The sequence below is a fragment of the Plectropomus leopardus genome, chromosome 5 (genome assembly GCF_008729295.1).
Source record: "Plectropomus leopardus isolate mb chromosome 5, YSFRI_Pleo_2.0, whole genome shotgun sequence".
NCBI lineage: Eukaryota > Metazoa > Chordata > Actinopteri > Perciformes > Serranidae > Plectropomus > Plectropomus leopardus.
In genome coordinates, this window is record NC_056467.1 from 879,662 (window position 1) to 903,260 (window position 23,599).

Below are 23,599 nucleotides of genomic sequence, written 5' to 3' on the forward strand. Positions count from 1 at the left end.
ACTCTGTCAAATTATAACAAATTAAAGTGTTTTGCATATCTAGCATTAGCATTTAAGGTAGTATGGCAAACCCCCCTGTTTTTATAACATTCAAGGGCGGGGGGGGGGGGGGGTCCATTTAATGCCTTGTTTACAAGAACAACTTACAGCAAACCTTCCTTCAAACAATTTCAATGAGAGCTTTGGTTCGCCGAAACCACGTGGAAGCAGCACAGAAACAGAAAAATCAAAATACGAGTGAAAAAAAGATAAAGTTCTATCTTTACTGGTCCTACATCATCTAATGAGTACGAGCTAAGAGTTTCTATTAACTACAGAACATCTATCACTAGTTACTATGAGAAGGAGTGAGAGGAGAGACGGAGGAAGTGACAGTTTTAAAGGTTAACAAATCCGTGTATAGACCACGACACTGGTATCAAAGACAGCACTCCTATATAAGCTCATTGGATTTTCTTTTGTATACATTATTGAAATACATTAATGATCAACTGAAGATTATTGTAGAGGATGACAGCGGATGGAGAAAGAACTGGATGGATATACAGTACATCATATTATTATTGTTATATAATTATTAACAGCCACAAAAATATTGATACAAATCCTTCTTAGAAATGTAAATCATACAAGGGAACGACCGCGTTTCTTTTTTAATTTATGACATACACATTTCTTTTTTTTTTAATAATTTCATTATTACTTGAAGTCCCCGTTTTAGAAACAGTCCAGCATTCAGCTTCCCATGGTTTGTAAAAGAAACTATAGTAAAATATCTGTTTTAGCACAGAAGGGAAGAAAACAGTGTACATTTAATAATTCATAAACCATTTCAAACTTTAAAGAAAGATTCTTTAGTTATAGCAAAGTCCTATTTACATTAAATGATAGATAACATTCCTATTTTTCTTTACATGTTTCGTAATGCTTGTATGAAAATTTGTGTGTTTTCAGTAATGGTGGATCAACCAGTGGTATGCAGGCAACTGTCAACACACTGCACGGTAAAATCACACAAGTTGATCTTACTTCTAATCATTTTGGGAACCGACTGCCTTGAAAAAGGAGAAAAAGTATAACTATTAATCTTAATTTATGTTTACTTTCTATGTAATTGTTAAGTTTACCTAAAATGTAGCTGTATTCTTAATTTTGTGAAATCGTTGCCACTTAAAAATGACAGCTGAAAGGACCTTGTTCTTTCCAAGTTTTAGCAACTTCAGTAAACCAAGTTAATCTGACTAAACTTGATCATCACAAAGAGGATTTCGACAATGATGAAGTTAGGAGATCTGCTAGTTCTGTTTTGTCAACATGTTTAAGAAAATGTTAATCTAGCCGCCAACACACAACGCCTAACATCCGGCTTTTTAATGCAATGGGAAAGCGTACTATCGTCATTCACACCCGAGTCAAATGACTCTGCAGTACACACGAGTTTTTATCGCCTCTGACTTCAATCAGCATTGATGGAAACACAACACCTGGTTGAATGAGGTAATTTCAGCTCCTTAACTGTTACTAATTACCCTCCATCTCCTCCTAAGCAGCAAAAACACACATCCAAAGACATCTGCACAGAAAGGCAGACTCGTGCGGTGTTTACTGGCAGTCGGGATGCAGCATTTTGCAGGTTTACCTGTCTCTTAAAAACCTGCATGCACGCACTAATTTTGGTGTGAAAGCGTTGTATATTTGACTACTTTGCAACCAGCAGAATTTAAAAATATAGCACGCTAAACTTAGTTTACTGAAGTTGCTGACATGTAGAAAGATTCATTTATTTTGCAAGTTGCAACAACTTCACTAAATTTACGTACTTATAACTTAATTTTAAGTAAACTTAACAATATATATGTGGACTTTTACCAACAAACATTTTTCAAGACAACCTGTTTCTGAGTTTTTTCAAATAAAATCAGCTTTTCAGATTTTACAATGTGTAAATGTTTACTTTGAATTAAAAAAAAAAAAGGCGAGTGTCTGGGCTGCCTTGAATTTGACTGAACCTTGAAAGAGGAGTTGAATAATTACAAAATTACCTCAACTTGTCTTCTCAAATTTAGTCAACTTAAAAATTTGAAGGCAGCCCAGGCATTATTGAAGTTGAAACGAATACTTTTTTTTTGTCAAGTAAAATCAACTTTTCAGATTTTACAGTGTGTAAGTGGTTGTTTTAACTTATAAAAGTAAGTGTCTGGGCTGCCTTAGATTTTGACTGAACTTGGGAAGAAGAGTTCAATCATAACAAAATTACCTCAACTTGTCTTCTCAGATCCAGTCAACTTAAAGATGTGAAGGCAGCCCAGACAGTATTTACGTAAATCAAATATTTATTTTATTATTATTTTTTTTTTACAGTGCATTTAAAAACAGTAAATAAATGTTTTCAAGTTAGGCTGGGTTGTAAATAAAAGTCCTCCACATCACTGAGTCCACTTCAGAGACTGACCGACCAATGTGCAAATGAAATCTGCTCTCAGCCTTACCTCGAAAAAGCAGTGCAACAACTTCACTTTGTCAGCCAGTCATATTTCTCCTCAAACAAGTTCTCTGGTCATCGTTACAAAACACACAGGACTGAGGTAATAAGCAACACTCCTCTGCTGCACGTCTTCCTCCTCGTAAGAAACACACACACACACACACACAAAAAAAAAAATCAAACTTGAAATATTGCCTTTTGTGTGACACCAGACATGTAAAGACAGTGACAGTATATCAAACATCTCTTTGTGAAATATGAGGACGCCACTGATTTCGTCCAGTATTCCCAAAACTATCAAGTGTGCTTTGGATTGATTTGTTTTTCGTGCTACAGAGCTCCGGAGGAACGACGGAGGAGCTTTTCAGCTGCGCGTCACAGAGTGCAGATCCACACGTTTGTGTCGTCTAATTGTGCACACTGTAGCTCATCAGGTAGACAAATATGCTGGTATCAAATTAGCCACAGTTGGAGAGTGAGAGTACAGAGCGAGCCGATCGTGCACGATCTGCGTTATCTTCTCCACAGGCGTTGTGCGATGGATGAGACAGTTAATGTCCTCCCATCCAGCGTTATGTGGCCTTTTCCGCCCAATAACCATCACAAAAATACGTCCGTCCCTCTCTAAACCGCGATATGCCTGATATATGAGCACAATTTACAGTTAGACACTTAAATCTGACACAGAATTAAAAGGACTTTCTTTTTTCTCCAGACAATAAAACATTTATAAAACAGGACTGTGAAAATATTGAAGTCCTCTTATTGCCAAAAATAGTTAGTGACCACATTGCTAGAACCAAAGCTACTAAGTGTTATTGGTTTGTCTCGTGTTTTGATGCGTGAACCAAAATGTCTCTGCGAAGCCGAGTTGGTTCTTAATATGTGCAAACTGACAATCTTTCATTCACTCAAAGATAAAAAAGACGAGTAACAACAGCGTCTCAGCAGAAACACAGAAAGGTGAGTGACATGAACATTGCTTTTTCTACGTGTGGATCAAAAGAAACATTAAAAATAATCTCATTATTGATTTTTAAATTTAAAAAACAATTCAGGAAAGCAATTTAAATCAAGAGATAAAATAAAATAAAATCTTAGCCAGCAAATCTCTACACAAGGACACCAGTTACGGACAGAGGGATCTCCACAGCAGCTCAGGCGTTACACCACTCCTGGCCCGTCTTTTTTTTTTTTTTCTGTGATGATTTTTGACTTTTGTTCTTCATCTGGTGCCGTCCCCGCTCTGGCTCGCTGTGTGGATGCTGTAGTGGTTAGTGCTGGATGGCATCACCTGCACACAGAAGCAATTTAGAAAATGTCCCCAGCCTCCAGCACAGACACCACAACACGTTCTCAGTTGTCACATGCGGCCGATTTGTAAGTGGACTTCCGCGTCTACATATTACGCTCTGTCTGCTGTTGACGTTCTGGGATGGCGTTAAAGTGATGTCAACAAAAGCGCATGGTGGGATGACGCTGCTAGTGGTTATGTTTAGGCAACAAAAACACATGGAAACTAACGCTGGGACACCAAAAAACGCACATGTCCGCACGATGGTTAGGTTTAGGCAAAAAAGGGATATTGTAGAAAAAAAGAAAAAAACGCACTGTGATATGAAAGTCCAGGATTCGTTTGTTTTATTCACCGCCCCACGAGTCCACCTTCTTTTCAACCTGACGCCGTAGAGCGGCATATCATGCAGACACGACGGGCTCCATCTGCACGTCATTCTGCCACCAGACTGTCCGTCTGCGTATAAAAGCCCTCCGAATGGTTCTGTCCGCCCCTGCTCTCAGCGGTCTATCATGCAGACTCAAAAGGTGGGTTTTGGCGTTGGGATCTTGCATCAAAAACGCTGCAAAATCGGCTGTGACTTCAGAATGAGAACGCGCTGCATCTTCACACGGAAAACTCATCTGCTACTTGCCAGCAAAGACAACCCCGAAATGCTGAGTACCCTAAAGTTTTATGTTATAAGTCGACAGTGTGGCCCCCAACATAAAGAAACTGCCAGATGCTAACTTGCATAGGCAAGTTATGTCCAATGTGCATAATTTCTATATTGCGTAATTGCATATACTGACAGTACTTCAGCAACTGTTTGGCTAATTTGGACATTTTCTTGGACGCTGAATCCATATCTGAATCATACATTATCTAACTTATTTAAAGTTGTTTCAGTTATTTCAAAAACATAAAATAAATATAGTAAGCTCCCTGTCTGATCCACTCAATCCAGCGCCCTCAAAATGTCTAAACTGACGTAAAAAAATTATCAAAATCAGCCCAACTCCAGTTAAAATATGCAGACTTCTGGGTTAATGGATTCAGCATCCTCAATAACCCCAAACAGCACCAAGATAATGTCCAAATTATCTGAGCAGCTGCGGATGTACCATTACTGTACATTTATGACATAAAACTTTTCGGTACTCAACATTTCGGGTTCACAATAAGTCTCTGTAGGCTGCAACCTGGCCCATTAAATAAATCATATGAAATCCTCTTTCTGTCTCCTATTGTCTCTACATGAAGTCGATAATTAATCCGCCTATTTGATTAAATTCATGTGCTTAATAATTCCTGAATTTTTGGGTTGAATTAACTTTTTGTAGTTGCTGTGAATAGAAGCATCCGCTAAACCGTAATGAGCATTTCCAAATAACGAGAAGACCTTTATCAGGCCGAGTATAAGTATGCCAAATCAAGTCTGTTTTAATTTACTCTTCAATATTTCATCAAAAGAATATTGGAAAGCAAGTGTAGCTCTGAGCTTATGATGAAGTGCCAGGCAAATAAATGTATCATTCTATGTCTGAGTCGCAAGTAATAATAATAATAATAATAAAAATAAAAGGTAAAAAGCTTCTTTTATAGTTCTTTGACATACACATAAAGGTAGTTTCAGTTCAGTTTCAGGACCCAAAATGTAGAGAGAGAATGAATACATCCTTACTTCAAGTTTTCAAAAACTAACAATTGTCAGAGAATACAACACTGGGTAAAGTAAAGCAGAATCTGAAGGAAAAAAAGCTTTCTTATAAAACTTTTCAAAAGTATGCATGCATACATGAGTCAACCCATGGTTAATACTGCAGATACAATGAAAGGACGCCTCGGGGAGAATCCAGCGTCTCCTCCATACAGCTTTTCAAAGGGCTTTCCATTTTTTGTATATGCTATATTATGCAAGCACAAGCCCTGTAGAAAGCTGTGGCATCTTATTTAGGAACGGCGTCGACAATAAATATGAAAAACAAGATGTGTGAAAGAGGTACAAGAACAATACATGCTTTTAAAGGCAGACAGGGTTGTGATATAGAATAAAAAGAATAAGATACCTTAAATTAGATGGCAACCAGTCACCTGTTAGCTTTCAGTGGTATCCGTTTGTAAAAGCTGTCGCAATCAGTGGACCCTAAAATGTACAATTAGCAGCTGTGTCAGTATGCATCTATTGGAAAAAAGGGCAAAAAAATAGCAAACTGTAAGTGTAGTTGATTTAAAGTGATGCCGGCATGAGCGGAGAGTCATGACTTTAGCAGAAAAGGTCAGTCAGTACACAACAGTTTGGTTACAACATTTTTGACTTTTGAAATGACAGACAGACTGTTTGTTATCTTTGAAGGTTTGAGGTGATCTGTGGACCAAAGTCTACAGCAGATGTTTCAGTGTTTGTTGTACATTGTGCATAAACCAGTGATACCCAACATGCTTTGTCTGGGGGCCACTTTTGCAAAATTACAGGAGGCCAGGGGCCCGTGGCAGCAGCCCCAACATGTTTCTCAGATTTCAGGACATTTCTAGAATTTGAGGACTTTTTTAAATCTTCGAACTGGTATTAACCCCTGCATGGAGGGTATCCCAATTCTAGAGTGCATTCTTTAGTTTCGGTTTAAGAAATACTTGTTTTAAGACACTGCCATTTGAGTGGGCATTTCTGGACTGTGACCTGCTGTACATGTGAACAGCTATGACACACCAGATAAGTGACTTAGATGCTGCATGGATGCAGCAGTTTTCTGTCCACTTCCAATAATAAAAAAGTCAGATTTTTGTGTTGCTATTAATGAAAGAAATCCAAAAATAGAGCAGCAGGTAAAACAGGTTACGATGTTGTAACCCCTCTATTAGCACAGGCGAAGCCCTCAGTCATAAAAGGAAGTATCGTGTGAAAACCAGAAAAAGAGAAAATGCTGGCAAGAAAGCACAAAGGTTTTATTGAACCTGAGCTTGAACCCAAACTTTATCAACCAAAGACGTTTGATGGTGATGTGTTGGAGGGGAAGCATGACGGTATTTTAAAGCAACAGTCAAAGTGATGACAGAATTACTCAGTACGTTTACATGCATAGTTAGGTAGAGCTACAGTAAAGGCTCGATTAGGCCATTTATTAATGAGACCGCCGTCCTTGTCAAGCAACGGGGGACAATCGATTTACTGACGGAAATATGTCCGACTCCACCACAGTAGGTGGCGATATGCCGCCTTTCAGCTAGCTGATATTGGACCTTCTTTTGGGTTGATCTATTACATCACATGCCAAAAAAGTCAGCAAGCGACATACAGATCAAATGTTGGGAACGCTGTTAATTTTCTGCGTAGTACATTTCGTACGTACTCTACGCTTTATTTGGTACCTTTGTCTTGTCTGTTTTCTTCCTTTGTTCTTCTTCTTTTGTTTTTCTCGGCTTTCTTCTACAAATTCACACTGTGGGACTATGGAGCCTGCGCGTAGCACCTAGGCCGGTTCAGGTCCGATTGAGGCATACACCTGAAAGGGTTAATTGACCCCCAAACTGCATTTCCTAAGCGTGTTAGTCCAACTTTGAGAAATTTGACCATTTCAGTCCGACTAACATGTTTTCATGCATTTTAGAAGCCAAGTCAATAATTTGAATATTTCTACATCATGTAAATGTACTGACTGATTCCAGATTTGGACTATCCAACTATCCTTATTTCAGCTGAAAGCCTTCTATAGATTCGTGAAGTCGGCGGTGAATAAGAAGAGTGAGAATGAGTTTAGCCACAGGGAGTCAGTAAAGAGATTCGATGAGGTCGATGACGATGAGAAGAAGCAGATGTACTCACAGCGATGCTGTGGCTGAAGGCGGAGCCTGGCTGAGGGCTGGTGGCGTTGATGTAGTTGCTCACACCAGAGTCCTGACTGGTGTTTCCATAGAGGTCAGCTACAGGACCGGGACTGCTGGCACCAGGAAAAGCTCCAGGCCGGGCTGGGTTGTTTCCTGTTGAGGAAGGCCAGGAGCCAGATTAACCAGAGAAGATACATCACACAACTGATGCTCAGAAATCAGAGCTGACAGTGAGCCGGCACACAGCCTTCATGCTTCAGTTATAAGTTGAAGAAAAGACGGTATATTCGAGTTCTTGAAAACATGAACATATGCAACCTGAGACCGACCTGATGACAGTGGGCCTCATGCAAAAAAACAATAAATGAAGGAATTTACTCTTGTTTTTGCTCGTATCCAGGATTTGTTCTTATTTTGTTCGAACCCGTTGATTTTTGGGATTCACCCATGTTATATTTGTTAGCAAAGAGCAGAGTATTTTCAGAAAATATATTTTTTTTAGTTGTTTTTGGTTCAGAGGATGAAGATCATAGAAGGAAATTCAAATTTAAACATCAGTGTGCATGAACTACATTACCTGATTTTATTTCCAAGTACATGCACATATACAAGGAATTTGAATTGGTGTTTTAGTGCAACAATTAACATAAAGGAAGATAACATAATTGATAACATAATAACATAAAGGAAAAACAGTAAATTTAAATAGAATGAGACATAAGATAAAAATATAGAAGCAATTTAAAAACAGAAAATGAAAAAACTGAATATGAAGAACACAAAATGTGTGTATAAAAGGTGCTATATAAATTATTAGTATTGTTATTATATTATTATTATCATTGTTATTAATTAACTTTTCAGTTGGCCATTTCATTTGTGTACAGAGTGCAGAGTTACAAAAAAATCAAGTGAATACTGTTCTTTGCAAGATATGTTATTCCAATAAATACCACAGATACAGGCTCATTTTTCCCACCTCCTGCTAATGCAAATGCAAAAAAAACCTTCCAAAAACTACTCTGACCTTTGACCTGTCATCGGTGTTCTCTGCTTGAACTCTTTGCGGGACCCTCAGATATGGCGGCCCGCCCGTCTATGAAAGCCTGGTAGAAGTTGCACAGGGGGATTGGGCACAATACCCCTCATCTAATCAACACCTGTCACTCGGAGAGCCTCTTCACTTCACCACACACCTACCTCCCCTCCCCCTCCGTAACTCCCGCCGCTCCTCCTCCAACCTCTTTTAAATATATGATGGTGATTATCTTCGCCAAAGTGCTCGGGGTATTGGACCTAGCCTGCCTGACAGCCAGAAAATTACACGGGTGTCCTGGGTAATGTGTGCTAAAAGACTGCAGGGGTGAGCCACGCTTTCACGGGCTCGGAGAAGAACTGCAGACCACCACTCATACTTTGTTTCCTGGCTACAGTCATGCATTAAAAGGAGTAAAGTGTATTTCATTATATATACTGCAAAATATACAGCACTTTGGTTAGATAATGTGCAATGCTCCGAAAAACGACATCGTGATTTCATTCTGTACAGAAAATGTAAAAACCCTCTCAGATGAGGTCTTTTCTAAAAAAAGTAAACTTTTATGGTTGATATGACTTGGGAGGCAGCACTGGAGACAAATCTTTAAAATCCCATCGAGTTCTCATCCCAAGTCCTCGAATACCAGCCCGTTCTTATTCCGAACTCGACAAATCAGTGCTTTCTGCACACAAGTGTGACGCCAAACGCCACCTTTTGCAGCCACATGCAACACGCACAGACACATCAGATGATAACGCTGAAAGGACCAGTGGCATTATCTACGCTGGCAGATGGCGGTGGGCGTGTCCACATCCAACGGAAATAAAACCCATCGCCTGTATTTAGCGGGTTTGAAAAACCTGCGTGCATGCGGTCATTTTGGTGGGAAAGGGGTCGACGACCTTTTAGCTGATATGTTGCTTCCTGAAGCAACTTTTTAAAATCAAGAACATAAAAGAGTGAAACGCTGCTCAAAACTACAACAAGGTAAATGTTTTGTACACTTTTTTGGGTTGTCCAGTGTTGATTTCCAAAAGCTGATTGAATTGAAATTTATTTTGAACATGTCCAAAAAAAGGAAAGAACAAATGTCCGATTATGACGTCTCGCTAAAATGTTAGTTCCAAAAGTTTCAATCAGCGCTTAAAGTCGTGTGATCAGAAATGTGCACAGTGCACAATTCAGTGGCATGCAAGCACACGCCAAAACACATTTATAAATGTGCATCTCCCAAAGTGCATGAATGATTACATCATACTGGTTACATTACCATCATGCTTGGTAAAAGTCAAACTTGGATAGAAACTAAAAAACAAAAAAAGAACTTGTTAATTTGGATTCATTAATCAGAAAAAACTGAAATCTGATTAATCACATTCTGTGGTGTCCTTTGACACAGTGCGTGATTGAAGGCCACAGTGGCTTTGCAACATGAGTTTTTGTACCATCGAAGCCCTTCAAGCCTGAAATGTCACCTCAATGCCAAGTATGTAGCAGCGAACCCGGATTTTTCGAGCCAGCACAGCCTCTGATGCTAGTGCTAAACAGCCAGACGCGTCAAGCCACACCTCCACCAGGCGTCCAGATGCATACTGAGCCGAATGCACATTGGACGCCGAAGCAGTGCGACGCAGTGACAGTGCAACAGAATTCAAATGAACAATACTCCAAAGGCAACGCTACAAAAGGCATGCACTGCATCCCAGGCAGATGGTGCACACCGCCACACAGCGTCATGTTTATTATCGCCCTCCACACTCCTTCCGTCTTTTTCTAAAGCTGCTGTTGACTTGTGTTGTCTGCGAGTCTACATGCATGTGTGGGAGGAGCAGAGACACAGAAATACACACCTGGGCTCTTAAAAGGGTCCGGGCTGTGCAGATGGTGCTGGAGGGAGGTGGGAGAGTTGCAGGCCGAGCTGGCGTGCTCACTGGGCAGGATTTGAGCAGCCGCCTGGGCCCCCAGGGAGCCATAGTCGGCCAGTGAGTAGGGCGCTCCTCCCCGCACGTCACCGCCGGCCCCGGAGTACAACCCATATTCAGGGAACCCTGGGAGACAGGGGAGGGTGGGAGAGGAGTGGGAGGAGGGGAGGGGTTGGGACTCCATCATTGATGTTAATAATGATTGATTTTTTCCTGAATGACAGAATTGGATCTCAGAGTTTCCCTGTTAATGTCTTGCTGTTATTCTCCCTGCTGTCAGAACCAACGTTGTGCTGTGAAAAAACCCGTTCTCAGTCCGAACTCGTCAAATAGCTCCGCTCAGGCAGTGCTTTACGAGCGTGACGCCAAAAACCACCTTACATGTCCACATGCAACATCACAGATGACGTCAGGTGAGAACGCGGTCGGACAGAACCGCTGGCGGACACCAAGCGCATCTACATGCAATATGCAGCGTCACATGAGAACCGTATGAAACTGATTGCATGCACATGCGAGCGTGCTTATTGGGCGGGTGAGTGGACAGGAAGATTAGTCCCACAAACAACCAACTTTCGTGCGGGAATTTGGAGTTTGCTTCCCATGTGAATGGGTGTGTTTTGTTTTTTTCTACAACTTTATGTGTAAACATAAAGCGCGTGCTGCTTCATCCCACCATGTGCATTTGTTGACATCACGGTAACGACATCCCGGAGCGCAAACAGTTAATGCAGAAGAATACCTAAAACGTCAAAGGTAGATGTGGAAAGTCCTGACAGAGCGGCACCACGTGACGAGTTCGGAGCGAAAATATTTTGGAATAGAAAAACCGTCAGACAAAACTGATTTGGGAAAACCAGCTGCTAACTCTCTGTTAAGATCCATCACAACATCACACAATAAAACACGTCAGATTTAGCCAGGACTGCTGAACTCTGCAGCTGCACAAACAATCTGAGGACTGAGGAGGATCAGATCCATCCCGACTCACCCTGCCGTTTTCTAACGTGTAATATATCATCATCCACTCAGCAGCATCAACAAAACATAATAAGTTAATAAGTCAGCTCACATTATTAGTTTTCCTCCTGTGTTATAATGTTCTGTAATTATTGCGGAAAAAACTTTCACATAAGCAAAATAAGGCCATGATAATTAAAAAATGATCAATAATTCAGGTTTGGCTGTGCTGATAAATCAATGAGATTGAGCCAGAAACTTTGGATTAATTTTAAATGTGACACTGACTATAAGATGAGGAAGGAGACGAAGCATTGTGCCTCCCTCCTCTGAAAGTTTGGCTTTGTAGAAGAAGAAATGTTCTACTACTACTCTACTATAAACAACGCTGATGAAGACACATTTTCAGCACTGAAGTTTTCGAGTATAAAATCTACGCTCGGGCGGTATGTAATATTTCATACCTTCATATCTTCCTGAAATTTCTGGTCTGAGCGCCGCGCTCTGTGTTGCATCGTTGGCCGGCAACTGGCTGCTATGATGACGGCAGCGCATGTAGATGCAGAACTCAAACTTCTCAAATCCTTTTTTACTGTATTTCTTTCGTTTTTTTTCCAACTACGTGGCTCCCTCTGCTGAAGCACGACTTTTTTTTATAGAGAAGCACTTATCACCATCAGGTAAAGCTGAGTGTGGTTTGGACTGAACGCAGCAGATCGTGAGAGGATCCTCACCAACGGCCGAGCTGCCAGTCAGACCAGAGGGGAGAAATGAAACTGAAAGCGCCGGACAAAGAGAGGGAGGAGAGCCGGCATCAGGGAGAGGCTGACCCAACTTGGATTGAGAGCTGTTCCTCTACCAAGCCTTCTTCTGGCTAATGTCCACTCGCAGGAGAATAAAGTGGATGAGATGTGATTGAGGCTCACTCAGCAACAGGAAATCAGAGACTGCTCTGCACACATCTTCACAGAGACATGGTTAACCCCTAACATCCTGGATCAAGCTGTTGCACTGGATGGGTGGACCTTGTTCAGAGCCGACAGGACACAACTTTAAAAAATGCACTGCAGGAATTGAATGATGCCATCAGCAGTAACATGCCCAAAGAAACCGGTAAGAATTATCAGAGTGGCTCAACTCATCCTTCAACTCCAAAGATGGAGCAGAATCAAGGACAAATGCTATTCTGTTTTTTTAAATGGACGAATGAATCTACCTTCTACCTTCTGATTGTCATCCTCTGAAACTTTGTCCGACCGCGTTCTCATCTGACGTCGTCTACGTGCACTGCCTGTGGACCCGGAGGGTGGCTTTTGGCGTCACACTCATACGCCGAAGAGTTTGGAACGAGAACGGGCTGGGCGCATTATGTAGACGCACCCGGTTCAGTCTGGCTGTGTTCTCAAAGTAACATTGCCCATCTGTATATCATGCTCCCGTGGCAGGTGCTGTCCGGCGGCGTATAATAACAAACCAACTGGTTCTGTCCAGTATTGTTCTCAGCTGACGCCCTGCAGCGGCAAATAATGCAGACACTTTTGACGTTACACTGAAAGCACTGCAAAAGTGCAGTATTTGACGGCTTTGGAAGGTGAACGGGCTGGGTCTCGACATCTGATCAGGACGTCTCCTTCAGGCAAATCCAACTGGTAGGAGACCCCCAGGGTAGACCCAGAACACACTGGTGGTTTCTAGGCTTGGGATCGCCCAGAAGAAACTGGAAAATGCTGGCGGGAAAAGGTGAGTCTAAGCCTACTGCTACCACTACTACCACCTACTGGCACAATCTGGATGAATTAATGAATGTTTTTTTATGCCTCATACATTATTATATATTACATTAAGAAGTATTTAAAATAAAACATAATTTCATGCAGGGCTTTGTTTTTAATTTCTCTGGTGCTGCTCATGACTGATGTACAGTGTCAAAGAGCCGGTGATGTGATGGCATCAATCTTCAAACACACTAATAAATATTTTTCTCTTCTTTAATCAGAGGCTTCAACGTGTGTCCATGTTAGAGACTCCGTCACCCCCACCTCAGTGTGTCTCCTCAGTGTGTCTCCTCAGTGTGTCTCCTCAGTGTGTGTACTAGATGAGAAAATACTCAGCATCTGTCCTGTCAGCACAAAAACACACTATGTGTTTGTTGATGTAAGCAAAAGGAGGCCAGCATTTAAAAAAGACCTTACGTGCAGATACTGTGTGTGTGTGTGCGTGTGTGTGTGTGTGCGCGTGTGTGTTGTGGTGGTGGTGGTTGTTGGGGGAGTTGGCAATAGGACAGTATTAACCTAAGAAATAACAGTTTGCACAATCTACTGCCTGAGGCAAAACTGTCATGAGTCTAACGTGTGTGTGTGTGTGTGTGTGTGTGTGTGTGTGTGTGTGTTTTCTTGCTGGTGGCTCGCTGACCTCGCAGTGTCAGAAACACCAGCTGGTCCAGCTGTACACATAAACACTTCCACCCAAAGTCTGCAACAAAACATGTCACGCTCATTTTTTAAATTCAGCATTTTCAGTCGCAGTCTTTCCCGAAAAATGTCAGAAATGCTTCAGAACGGCCGCTGGGATTTAACAATCTGCAGATAGCTTCATTCATTTCCTGTGATAGTTTTAAAATGATGGCCCTTTTCTAATTTTCCCTGTGGTGGTTTTTCTCCCTGGAAAAAAAGGCCATCTTCAAGCTGAATCACAGACTAATCAACATTTTTTCAGCCAAATCTGGCAGCTCATAAATAATCCAGAATAAATGTCGGCTTATTTGGTGCCCTGATAAACCATCATAAAGGTGTGTGTAGATCCTCCAGGTCGAGCAGCTCCTTTCCTCCCCCGTTTCTAACTCTGTATTTATCATTACATTTATATGTGCAGATTTGGCTGCGTAGATATCGGAGCACGCTGACAAGCAAACATGCAACAAGACAATAACACATGCATAATCCATATCACTATTTGGACGAATCCAACAGTTAAAGAGTAAAGTTGACCGAGTTTACAGTAAATTGCGGTATGTGTTGGTGCGACCGCTCTGATCTTTGACGGCAGATTCTTGGCCTCCGTGATTTAAATCTAATTTTAGCCTTCTCTCGTGTCATTTTTTGGTTCTTTTCCATTCTTCCCTCGGTGGTGTTGTCATGTTGGGGCTAAGCACACTTATTATTTTCATTCACACACACGCAGCAGCAGCCCGACCTCATTCTGTAACCGTTAAATACCGCCGCTTTGCAGTGTTTTTGGCATCGATGCCAAAAACCACCTTTTATGTCCCCATGATACACTGCTGGATGGCGTCAGCTGAGACCACGGCGGGCATCCAGTGGCGCTAACTGGTCCCGACTCACATCATCTCAACTCATGTTCAATACACACCGGTTTGCCTACAGAGCTAACAGGTCCACAGAGGACGCCACAGCCACAAATCTCCACACTACCCTGGACTGGCGCGTTTCACACAGCACGCGTCAGCAGTGTGTGATGGCAGCCTCGCCGAGCTGCAGCGTGTTTCATGCTTGTGGTGTTTACATATGTAGCGTCGCTGCGTAAATTTATGAATCTGCCAGAAATGTCACTTCACATTACTTCCCGCCTTTTCTCTGATAAAACAGGAAGTGTTTCAGGCCTGTTTTTTCAGTCGTCTGTTTAACAAGCATCTGATGCTGTCTAAAGTCGACAGCTGTCCACACAAGCTGCAGAACTTGTAACTTGGCTCTTGCTGAAATACTTTTTTAATTACTTGCAATGTGAAGCACTTATTCGTGCAAGCAGACGTACAGAAGAAAACACAAACACAATCATAATCCATCCACAGAGCTGGCAGGTACCGTAGCTCTTCAGACAACCTACGAAACGTTACTGTATCTTTACCGTCAGCAAAGTAAACCTCGACTTTACAGGCAGTACATATACAGTAACTCTGTGTGTGTGTGTGTGTGTGTGTGTGTGTGTGTGAGAGGTTGAGGAAAAGCAAGGCGGACCAGGGAGGTGAGAATCTACATGGAGAGAAGGTCAGGCCACACAGAATACCGACAGAGCGTTTACCTGCCCCTGCGTTCTGCCCGTATGCCGTGTAGCCGCCGCCTCTTCCACGGGTCGCCCTACCTGAGCCACGAGCCGCTGCTACTGCCGCCGCCGCCACCGGTCCGTACGCCGTCGCTGGGAAGCCTGAAGGAACGACAAAGGAGGACACTCAGGACTTATTTATTCATCGACTTTTCTTTTTCTTTATTTAAATGTTCAGAATTATTTGAGGAAACTGTGACAATCAGCTTTTAATCCTGCTTAACCTCCTTGAACAACTTCGCTTAATTTCTTATAAAAACATGGAAGGAAGGCAATTAGCCAGTTAACAAGAAATTATCCAAAATTGGATAAAAAGTTGGTAAAAAGTTACAAGAAAATTGCCTGAAAAAAAAGAAAATGGCAATAGATAAATAAAACAAGGAAATGACCTGAAAAAATACATAATTAGTTAGTTTACCAGACATTTTTCAAAGTTTTTTTTAAAAATGATTTCCTAATAATTTTCTCTGTTTTTATTATTATGATTATTAGTATTATTATTGATAATAAATGCAGTACAAGATAACTGATGGCAGGAAAGCGATGAGCCAATTAACAAGAAATTACAAAAAAACTGCTGGAGAAAGCTGGAGAAAAATTGTTTGAAAAAAGTGAAGGAAATGGCAATAAATAAATAAAACAAATAAGGAAAAATAAAAAAAAATAAAGTGCTAAAAATGTAATACTTCTTATTTAGAATTATAGTTAGTTTCCGGGACATTTTTCACTATTATTTTTACAATTATGCTCTAATAATGTCTTCTCTTTTATTATTATTTATTTTTCTTTTCAGATGTTGATAAAAAAAGAACAGAAGAATCTAGAATAATTTTGTGTTTGTTTATGAAAGCACAAGATCTGTTCTTAATCTTGATGTATTCATTGTTTGTATATTCAAAACACAAAATATTATGGAGGTCTTGAAAGATGAATAAATATGACTAAAACGCTGGCGCTGGCTGGCAACTCAGTGATAATACTTTGTCTGGGAAAGAGTTAATCCAACATCATTCTTTGACTCTCTGTGATGTTTTTGCAGACTCTCGTGTAAACGAAATGAATGACACATGGCAACACAGTCGGCCCTCCAGACTTATCACTCACTGGATATTGTCTACACCGGTCTGCGCTCATTCTTCTCTGACAAACAGGAAACAGCGTGCAGCCGAGGGTTTGGGATGTGGAGGATTGTGATTCAGCGCTCACTTAGGAACAGTGATTGTTTGTTCTTCTGAACATCATCCCCATCAGCTTCTGGCAAAGGGGACGCACTCCCTCATCATTAGCCAGGAGACCTTGTGTCTGCCTGCAGATGGAGGGAGTGTTTCAGAAAGTGGACGTGGCGGCTGACTGAGACACAGACCACAGAGCTACGATGCTGCGGACATCAAGATTCACAGCAAACTAACAACGCTGTTGGGGAAGAATTGGTTCTGTGTGTTCTGTTCTGTGGTTCTGTGGTGGACTGTGGGAAGAGGAGATGATATAGGCCAGTCCACAGCAACTGCGGCACTGTAGCGATATCACACGAGAGGGAGTGATGTTAGATAGATGGATAGACCTTTTATTGTTTATTGCAGGGTATACAACAAAATTTCGTTGAGTGGTCCAGTTTGCAGCATGAATAAAATATAAAAAATATAAGTATATTCACATACATAAGTACACACACAAGCCCAAGCACACCCATACTCATAACCACATACACATTCATACCCGTAAGTGATATATGTATGTAAATCTAAATATATGTAGAAATAAATAGAGAGCATGGGAAACACGACGGTTATTGGACAAGTTGCACTAAGTCAGTGATGTTATACTGTATGTCATCACAGCCACGATGATATACAGTATAACATCACTCCCTCTTGTGTGAAATTGTTTATATACAACAGTTCTGCAAGCGTCCTTTATTAGTTAGCAATAATAAGCAACAAAAAATTATGATTTCTTGGTCTATTTAATGATTTTTTTTGGCTCCGCCGACACAAATAGTTCCCGCTGGAAGTTACAGCTGTTGCCTAGCACTGCGTAAACATTTTCCTGCACACTGTTTGCTAATCTGTTAGCTCGGTCTTCATGATATGCCCTGAGCAGATGCTTCATATCATGAACATTTATCTCTGTGTTTTCACCGAAATCAGAGTCTGTTTTCACACTTTGGCAGCCGGTTTGATTCAGGTGAGACAGTTTAATCAGACAGTTCGTCGCTCCGGCGTGTGTCCACTCACTGCCGTAATCACCTCAAGTCCCGTATTACACAGTGTGTGTGTGTGTGTGTGTGTGTGTGTGTGTGTGTACGTGTTAGTGATATGACCTCCAGCTTTTATCATTATTTCACTTTTCCAAAAAATACACTCTCCTTCATTTGTGATATTTGGAGACTGATGGTGAGGACTAAACAGACACCACAATGCACAACATCACCGCCGAATTGCTGAATACACACACACACACACACACACACACACACACACACACACACACACAGAGGCTATTTTGGATGCCTCCACTCTGAGCTAATGGTGCATTTCACACAGCTATTTTGGAAGGCATTAAGGCACAGCGAGAATCCAATTGGTACAGCCATCCATCCCTCTACTCGAAATAGATGAGCTACTGTTGACACATTCTCTGTGAAAAAACAAGGCTTCTTCCCTCTCCTCCGTCCTGCCAGTAAGGGTTTAAAAGCCTGCGACCTCCAGCTGCCTTGCTCTCCTTGAATTTCAACATCACGCAGATGTTGCAAAAGGCTGTCGACTCTCAGTCGCTCTAGCGCGGACATGTCCAATAGCCGACACCAGCGCGCGGACACGTCCAATGGCCCGCTTCAGCGCGGAAATATGTAATAGCCCGCTCCAGCGCATACATGTCCAATAGCTGGCACCAGCGCGGACATGTCCAATAGCCCGCTCCATCGCGGAAATGTGCAACAGCCCATTCCAGCCCACCCGTTCAAGCGCGGAAATCTGCGACAGCCCGCTCCAGCGCGGACATGTCCAATAGCCAGCACCAGCACGTATTACGCACATGTTTGGTATTTCTGTTATTGAAAAATTCTGTTACCCCTTTCCCCACCGTGGCTGCCAACTCCCACACATCTGCTGTGCGTCTCACACTTTTGGGCTGCGAGGGCAGAAGTGTTTGATTGTAGAACAGCTGAGTGTTTGACAGCCACAGCATTTCATTATCGCGGATCAAACAGCTGATGGTCCAACAGCAGCGCAGTGAGACAGACAAACAGAGCGCAGCTTCTCCTCAAAGCACCAAAGTGTCTGAAACAGACACATCTGCAGAGGTGGAAAGTGACTTCTTTAGACTTCTACAGACGACTTTGTGTTAGTCTCACGTTTAACCTGGGTTTAGGGTTAGGCTGAGTTTAGGGTAGGCGTTAGTAGTTAGACATTTAGTTGTCATGGTTAATATTAGGTTAAGGGGCTCGGGACTGCATTATTTCTATGAGGGTCCTCACAAAGATATAAGTACAAAATGTTGTGTGTGGGGTTTTTTGTACGATACGTAGTGAGGACCAAAAAAAAAAAAAAAAAAAAATCTTAACAGCAGAGTCAGGACATTTTTTGGAAAGTGAGGACATTTTAATTGCTCCTCACTTCTTCAAAGGACTGTTTGAAGGTTAACACTTGCTTTTGGGGTTCAGGGGCTCGGGAATGCATTATTTCAAAGAGGGTCCTCACAAAGGTGGAAGTACAAGGATGTGTGTGTGAGTGTGTGTGTGTGTGTCTCCAATGATATCTGTTTGCATAACTGATTAGGCCCTAATCAAAACTGAAACATCAATTCCAGGCATGGTCCTCAACAAACAGGTAAGCAGAAAGAGAGAAGAAGGAAAGGTGGGGGGGCTTTATATTAGCCGGGTCTGCAGAGGAAGTTGTTTCTAAGAGTCTGTGACCTTGGCGCTTCACTAACACACACACGCATAAACAGGCACGCACTGCAGCGCCACAACCTTCAGCTCTCATCAGAGGCCGACGTGTCCTCCACCAAAAATGGACTGTGACAAATACAAAGAGAAAATTGGTTTGTATCAAGGTCGGGAAAGCAGCCAGAGAAAGCTGCGAAAGATGCGTTAAGCAGACGTCCCACCACAGGAATGGACAAGCAGTCCAAATGCAACGTCACTGCAGCACGGTATACTGTCACGTCTATCTCTCCAGTCAATATCCACTTTTGGCCACTATGGTGAATTTGCATCAGAGCCTGGCACACCTGCTTGGTTTGGTTAGCACAGGTAACGTCCCCCTGAACACTCTATAAGGGCAGGTTTTGTGCCGTGTGCAAAGACTCCGACACATGAGCAAAAACTAGAGACACGACACGTTCTCATGCCTGGGCCCGGCACCTTCTGACCACCCGCCAGCGTACAATCATTTATTCATTCAAAGCTTTATTTAAGACTAGGGAAATCATTGAGGGACCCTCATTTTTAACCATGCAGAGCGAACGAGACATTTAAAACATTCAAACAAAAAACAGTTTAAAAAATATAGAATCATACAAAACAACAAACTATAACAGCGATGTTAATAGCTAAAGATAAAAATACATGATATGTGGAATTATAATTAAAAAAATTTACGCTCACTTAAAACAAGATCTGAAATAAGACATTTAAACAGCCGTAACAGTGGAAGAGTTTAAGTTCTTTTGCAGATTGCTCCATGTATAAGTTGCGCTCTAAGAAAATGACAGTTTTGTACTAGTTCACTTCTGATTTGGGGAACGTGAAGTAACGAGCTATTCTGCGACCACGTACCGAGGTTCAGAGTTGAAAGGGATGAAATATAGGGAGGAAGCAAGTATTTCAAACCTTTATACATCAATAAAACACCGACAAAACCTCCGGTTCTGTCCGACCGCGTTCCAGTTGGACATGGACGGTAGCTTTTGGCGTCATGCTCGTACGCTGAAAGCACTGACAGAGCGGCGCCGTGTGACGAGTTCGGAGTGAGAACGAGCTGAATAAACGGGAGTCGCTCACAAACTGAGACCAACACAAAGAGAAATCAGTAATGAAACCCGGGAAAGCGGTTTAGAATGACATGTTTACAGCAAATATACCGACGCAATACCGACAGACGAGCATGAAGTGAAATCACGACTGCTGCCATCAGTCACTGCGTCTCCCAAACACGTCAAAAACAACATTCAGGGAAGCATTAAATGAGCTTTGAAATCAGGACAAGATGATGGAAAGAAGTTGACTTTAAATCCGCCTGAATGTAAAGATGCCGTAATAACACAGTGCTCAATGGAGCCAAAAACAGCCGGTACGACAAACACACACACACACACACACACACACACACACACACACACACACACACACACAAGCCACTTTGTTTGACCTCCTCTGAATTGGGTCCCTGGCGAGGATTACGGGCAGTGCTTCAGAAAAAGATGAGCTCCTTGCTTTCTCAACAGTCAATTTTTAACCTCCGCGGCGAGCCAACTATTCTAAATCCCTCACACCGCTGAGGGGGAAACTGGGGAAGAAAAAAAAAAGAGGCTTTTCACCTTTAACGTCCGAGCACCAAGGTCGCCGTGGTGCTATCAGGAAATCACAGGGAAAGTGAACGAGTGGGAAGAACAGAGGAGGGAAAAAAGGGCTAAATCATTTCACGGGAGGAGCCGCGGGGATTAAGAGCAAACCCTTAACGGGGTCTTTAGAAAGAGTCCCAGACTGGAGGAGGCAGGAATGAAAGGATCGACCGACTATTGTGATAGTGAGGCAGAGCCTGTGCAGCTGACGACGACGGAGAGGAACTGCAGAGCTACAGAGCAACACATACACTGAGCATGGTTGTATTACCATCACCATTATTATTACGATTTATTTATCTTGTTTTATTATTATTAGTAGTATTTTTCATTATTATTATTTCTCTTTTTTTCTTTCACTTATTTATTTTATCAATTACTATTATTACCATAATTTTTATGACTTATGACCAATAAACATTATGGTCCTGATGATAATTATTAATAAATAAAATAAATGAATAAATAATAATTTTATTTAAATAGCACTAGTTAAAGCTTCCCAGGTAAAAATGTTTACAAAATAAAATGAAACATCAGAAACCCATGTAGCCCCCCCCACCCCTTATTACATAACTGAAATTAGAAATTATATATTATGAACGTTAGAGCACAAATATTAAACAGCACTGCACACATGAACATACGGGGTGCAGGTTAAACAAATACAATTTCATAAATAAATACCCTTAAACTTCAATTAAAGGCCTGTCTCACTTAGAGGCTCGGTCGGGTCGAGTCACGTGGACACGCCTGCTGACATCCGGCTGTCCACCAGCGTAACAACGTGACAACGTGACACCGTGACAACGTTCTCATCTGACGCGTCCGTGCATGCTGCATGTGGACGCAGAAATTGGCTTTTGGTGTCACACTCGTACACCGAAAGCGCTGACAGAGCGGCGCCATTTGACGAATTCGGAGTGAGAACGGGTTGTAATCACAGCTCCACACTCGGGGCCCGAGCCCTGATGCCTCGCTCAGGGGACGAAGCTGCGCCATCGGAAACACGTGGAGGACGAGCAAGGGCAGCTGGAGGAGATATCACAGTTGGAGGAGGCTGGAATTTGACAAGCTGTCTTGGCCAACCCTAGTGGGCCATCAGCTGTGTATGTGTGTGTGTGTGTGTGTGTGTGTGTGTGTGTGTGTGAAGAATGACAGCGGCCTGCTGTGTTCCCTGGTGCGCTGTGGTCTGTGGCCTTGAAGGCAGCACCGTCTCGAGGCCGGCGTATTTTAATCCCGTTTCCTCGGGCCTCTGCACACCGCGGGACTCCTCCAGCACGGCTCCGTTTCTCACTTCATTTCCATTCCAACCTTTTTAATTAATGCGGTCGAGAGAGGGAGACGCTGCGGCGTGGAGAGTTTACAAAAGTCCTGGCTGTGGTGAGCGCTTTGGCAGCTCCGCGCAGGAGTGACCTTGACAAATTGCTGGAAAACAGCGTCGTCTTTTCTCAGCACTTCGCCTCAGAGGTTTGTCAGCTTTGAACTCGACTCCTGCGGCTGCGGTTCGTCTCCGTGGCGTTTACATGGACTTCCTGTGTTTTTCTGGGCTTTGCATAGATTCCTAAATGATTGACTTTGTGAGTTGAAGGCTGTGATTCTTCTGTTTAGAGTGACAGTATTTAGTTGTGTCATTGTGTCCCACCCACCTGCCGAAAAAGCAAACTTGTTTGTCCTTCAGTATTCGTGCAAAAGCGACCAGTTCTGCCTGGCAGTGTTCTGTGCACTGCACGCGAACGCATCCAGCACCTTTTTGTCGATTTCCTTTTTTTCCCCCCAAATTTTGTGCTTTTCTTGAGTAATTTCTTATCAAGCTGCTCATTGCCTTCTCTCAATATTTTTCAAAAAAACAAACAAAAAACCCACAAAAAACCACTGTTTGTTTAGGTTTTAAGGGGTTAATCAACAAATACTAACATGAGTGATTCTGAATACAATATGTGTTAAAAGATGTATATAATAATGATAATAACAACACACTTTTACTTCCAGTGTGTTCATATTTGGCATCAGAGCCTGACAGAGAGCTGGCACAGCTGCCCACCTCCAACTCTGCCAAATAAAGCATGAAATCAGGAGCGCTGATGACGAGCTTTGGAGAAGCTCCGGCGTTACCGATTTTAAAGGTATTTAGAGGCACTGAATGAGGAAATAATAGCTTAGTGTCATCTTTAAAATCAAATTTGGGGAGAAAAGGGGATTGCATTTCAGTGACATTAGACTGCTGTGTGTGGATCGCTATGAAGGGAGACTCGTCTTTTTAGCAGAGCTCTTCGGGGAGGGTTGATGTGACAACAGACGCGTTTATCCTGAAAAACCCTGCTGAGATCTGACACTGTGTGTGTGTGTGTGTGTGTGTGTGTGTGTGTGTGTGACTGCATGTTAAAAGAGAAATTGCCAAACTAAACTCATCCTGAAAACTCTTACACGAAATGTAACTAAACTCAGGCTATTGACACTTTGTTTGTTTG

The 23,599-nt window shown here is 42.2% G+C and overlaps 1 protein-coding gene across 1 annotated transcript in view; it reads right to left on the reverse strand.

Annotated features, from left to right (window-relative positions):
• Positions 1-1,958: 1,958 nt before the first annotated feature.
• LOC121943362 (RNA-binding protein Musashi homolog 2-like) overlaps positions 1,959-23,599 on the reverse strand; it is a 95,829-nt gene continuing 74,188 nt past the window's right edge. The window contains exons 7-10 of the mRNA XM_042486885.1: positions 15,546-15,668; positions 10,476-10,673; positions 7,585-7,739; positions 1,959-3,779 (exon numbers count right to left, since the gene is read on the reverse strand). Of these exons, the coding sequence (XP_042342819.1) occupies positions 3,711-3,779; positions 7,585-7,739; positions 10,476-10,673; positions 15,546-15,668 (545 nt within the window). The 3' untranslated portion in view covers positions 1,959-3,710. The remainder of the gene's footprint in view (positions 3,780-7,584; positions 7,740-10,475; positions 10,674-15,545; positions 15,669-23,599) is intronic.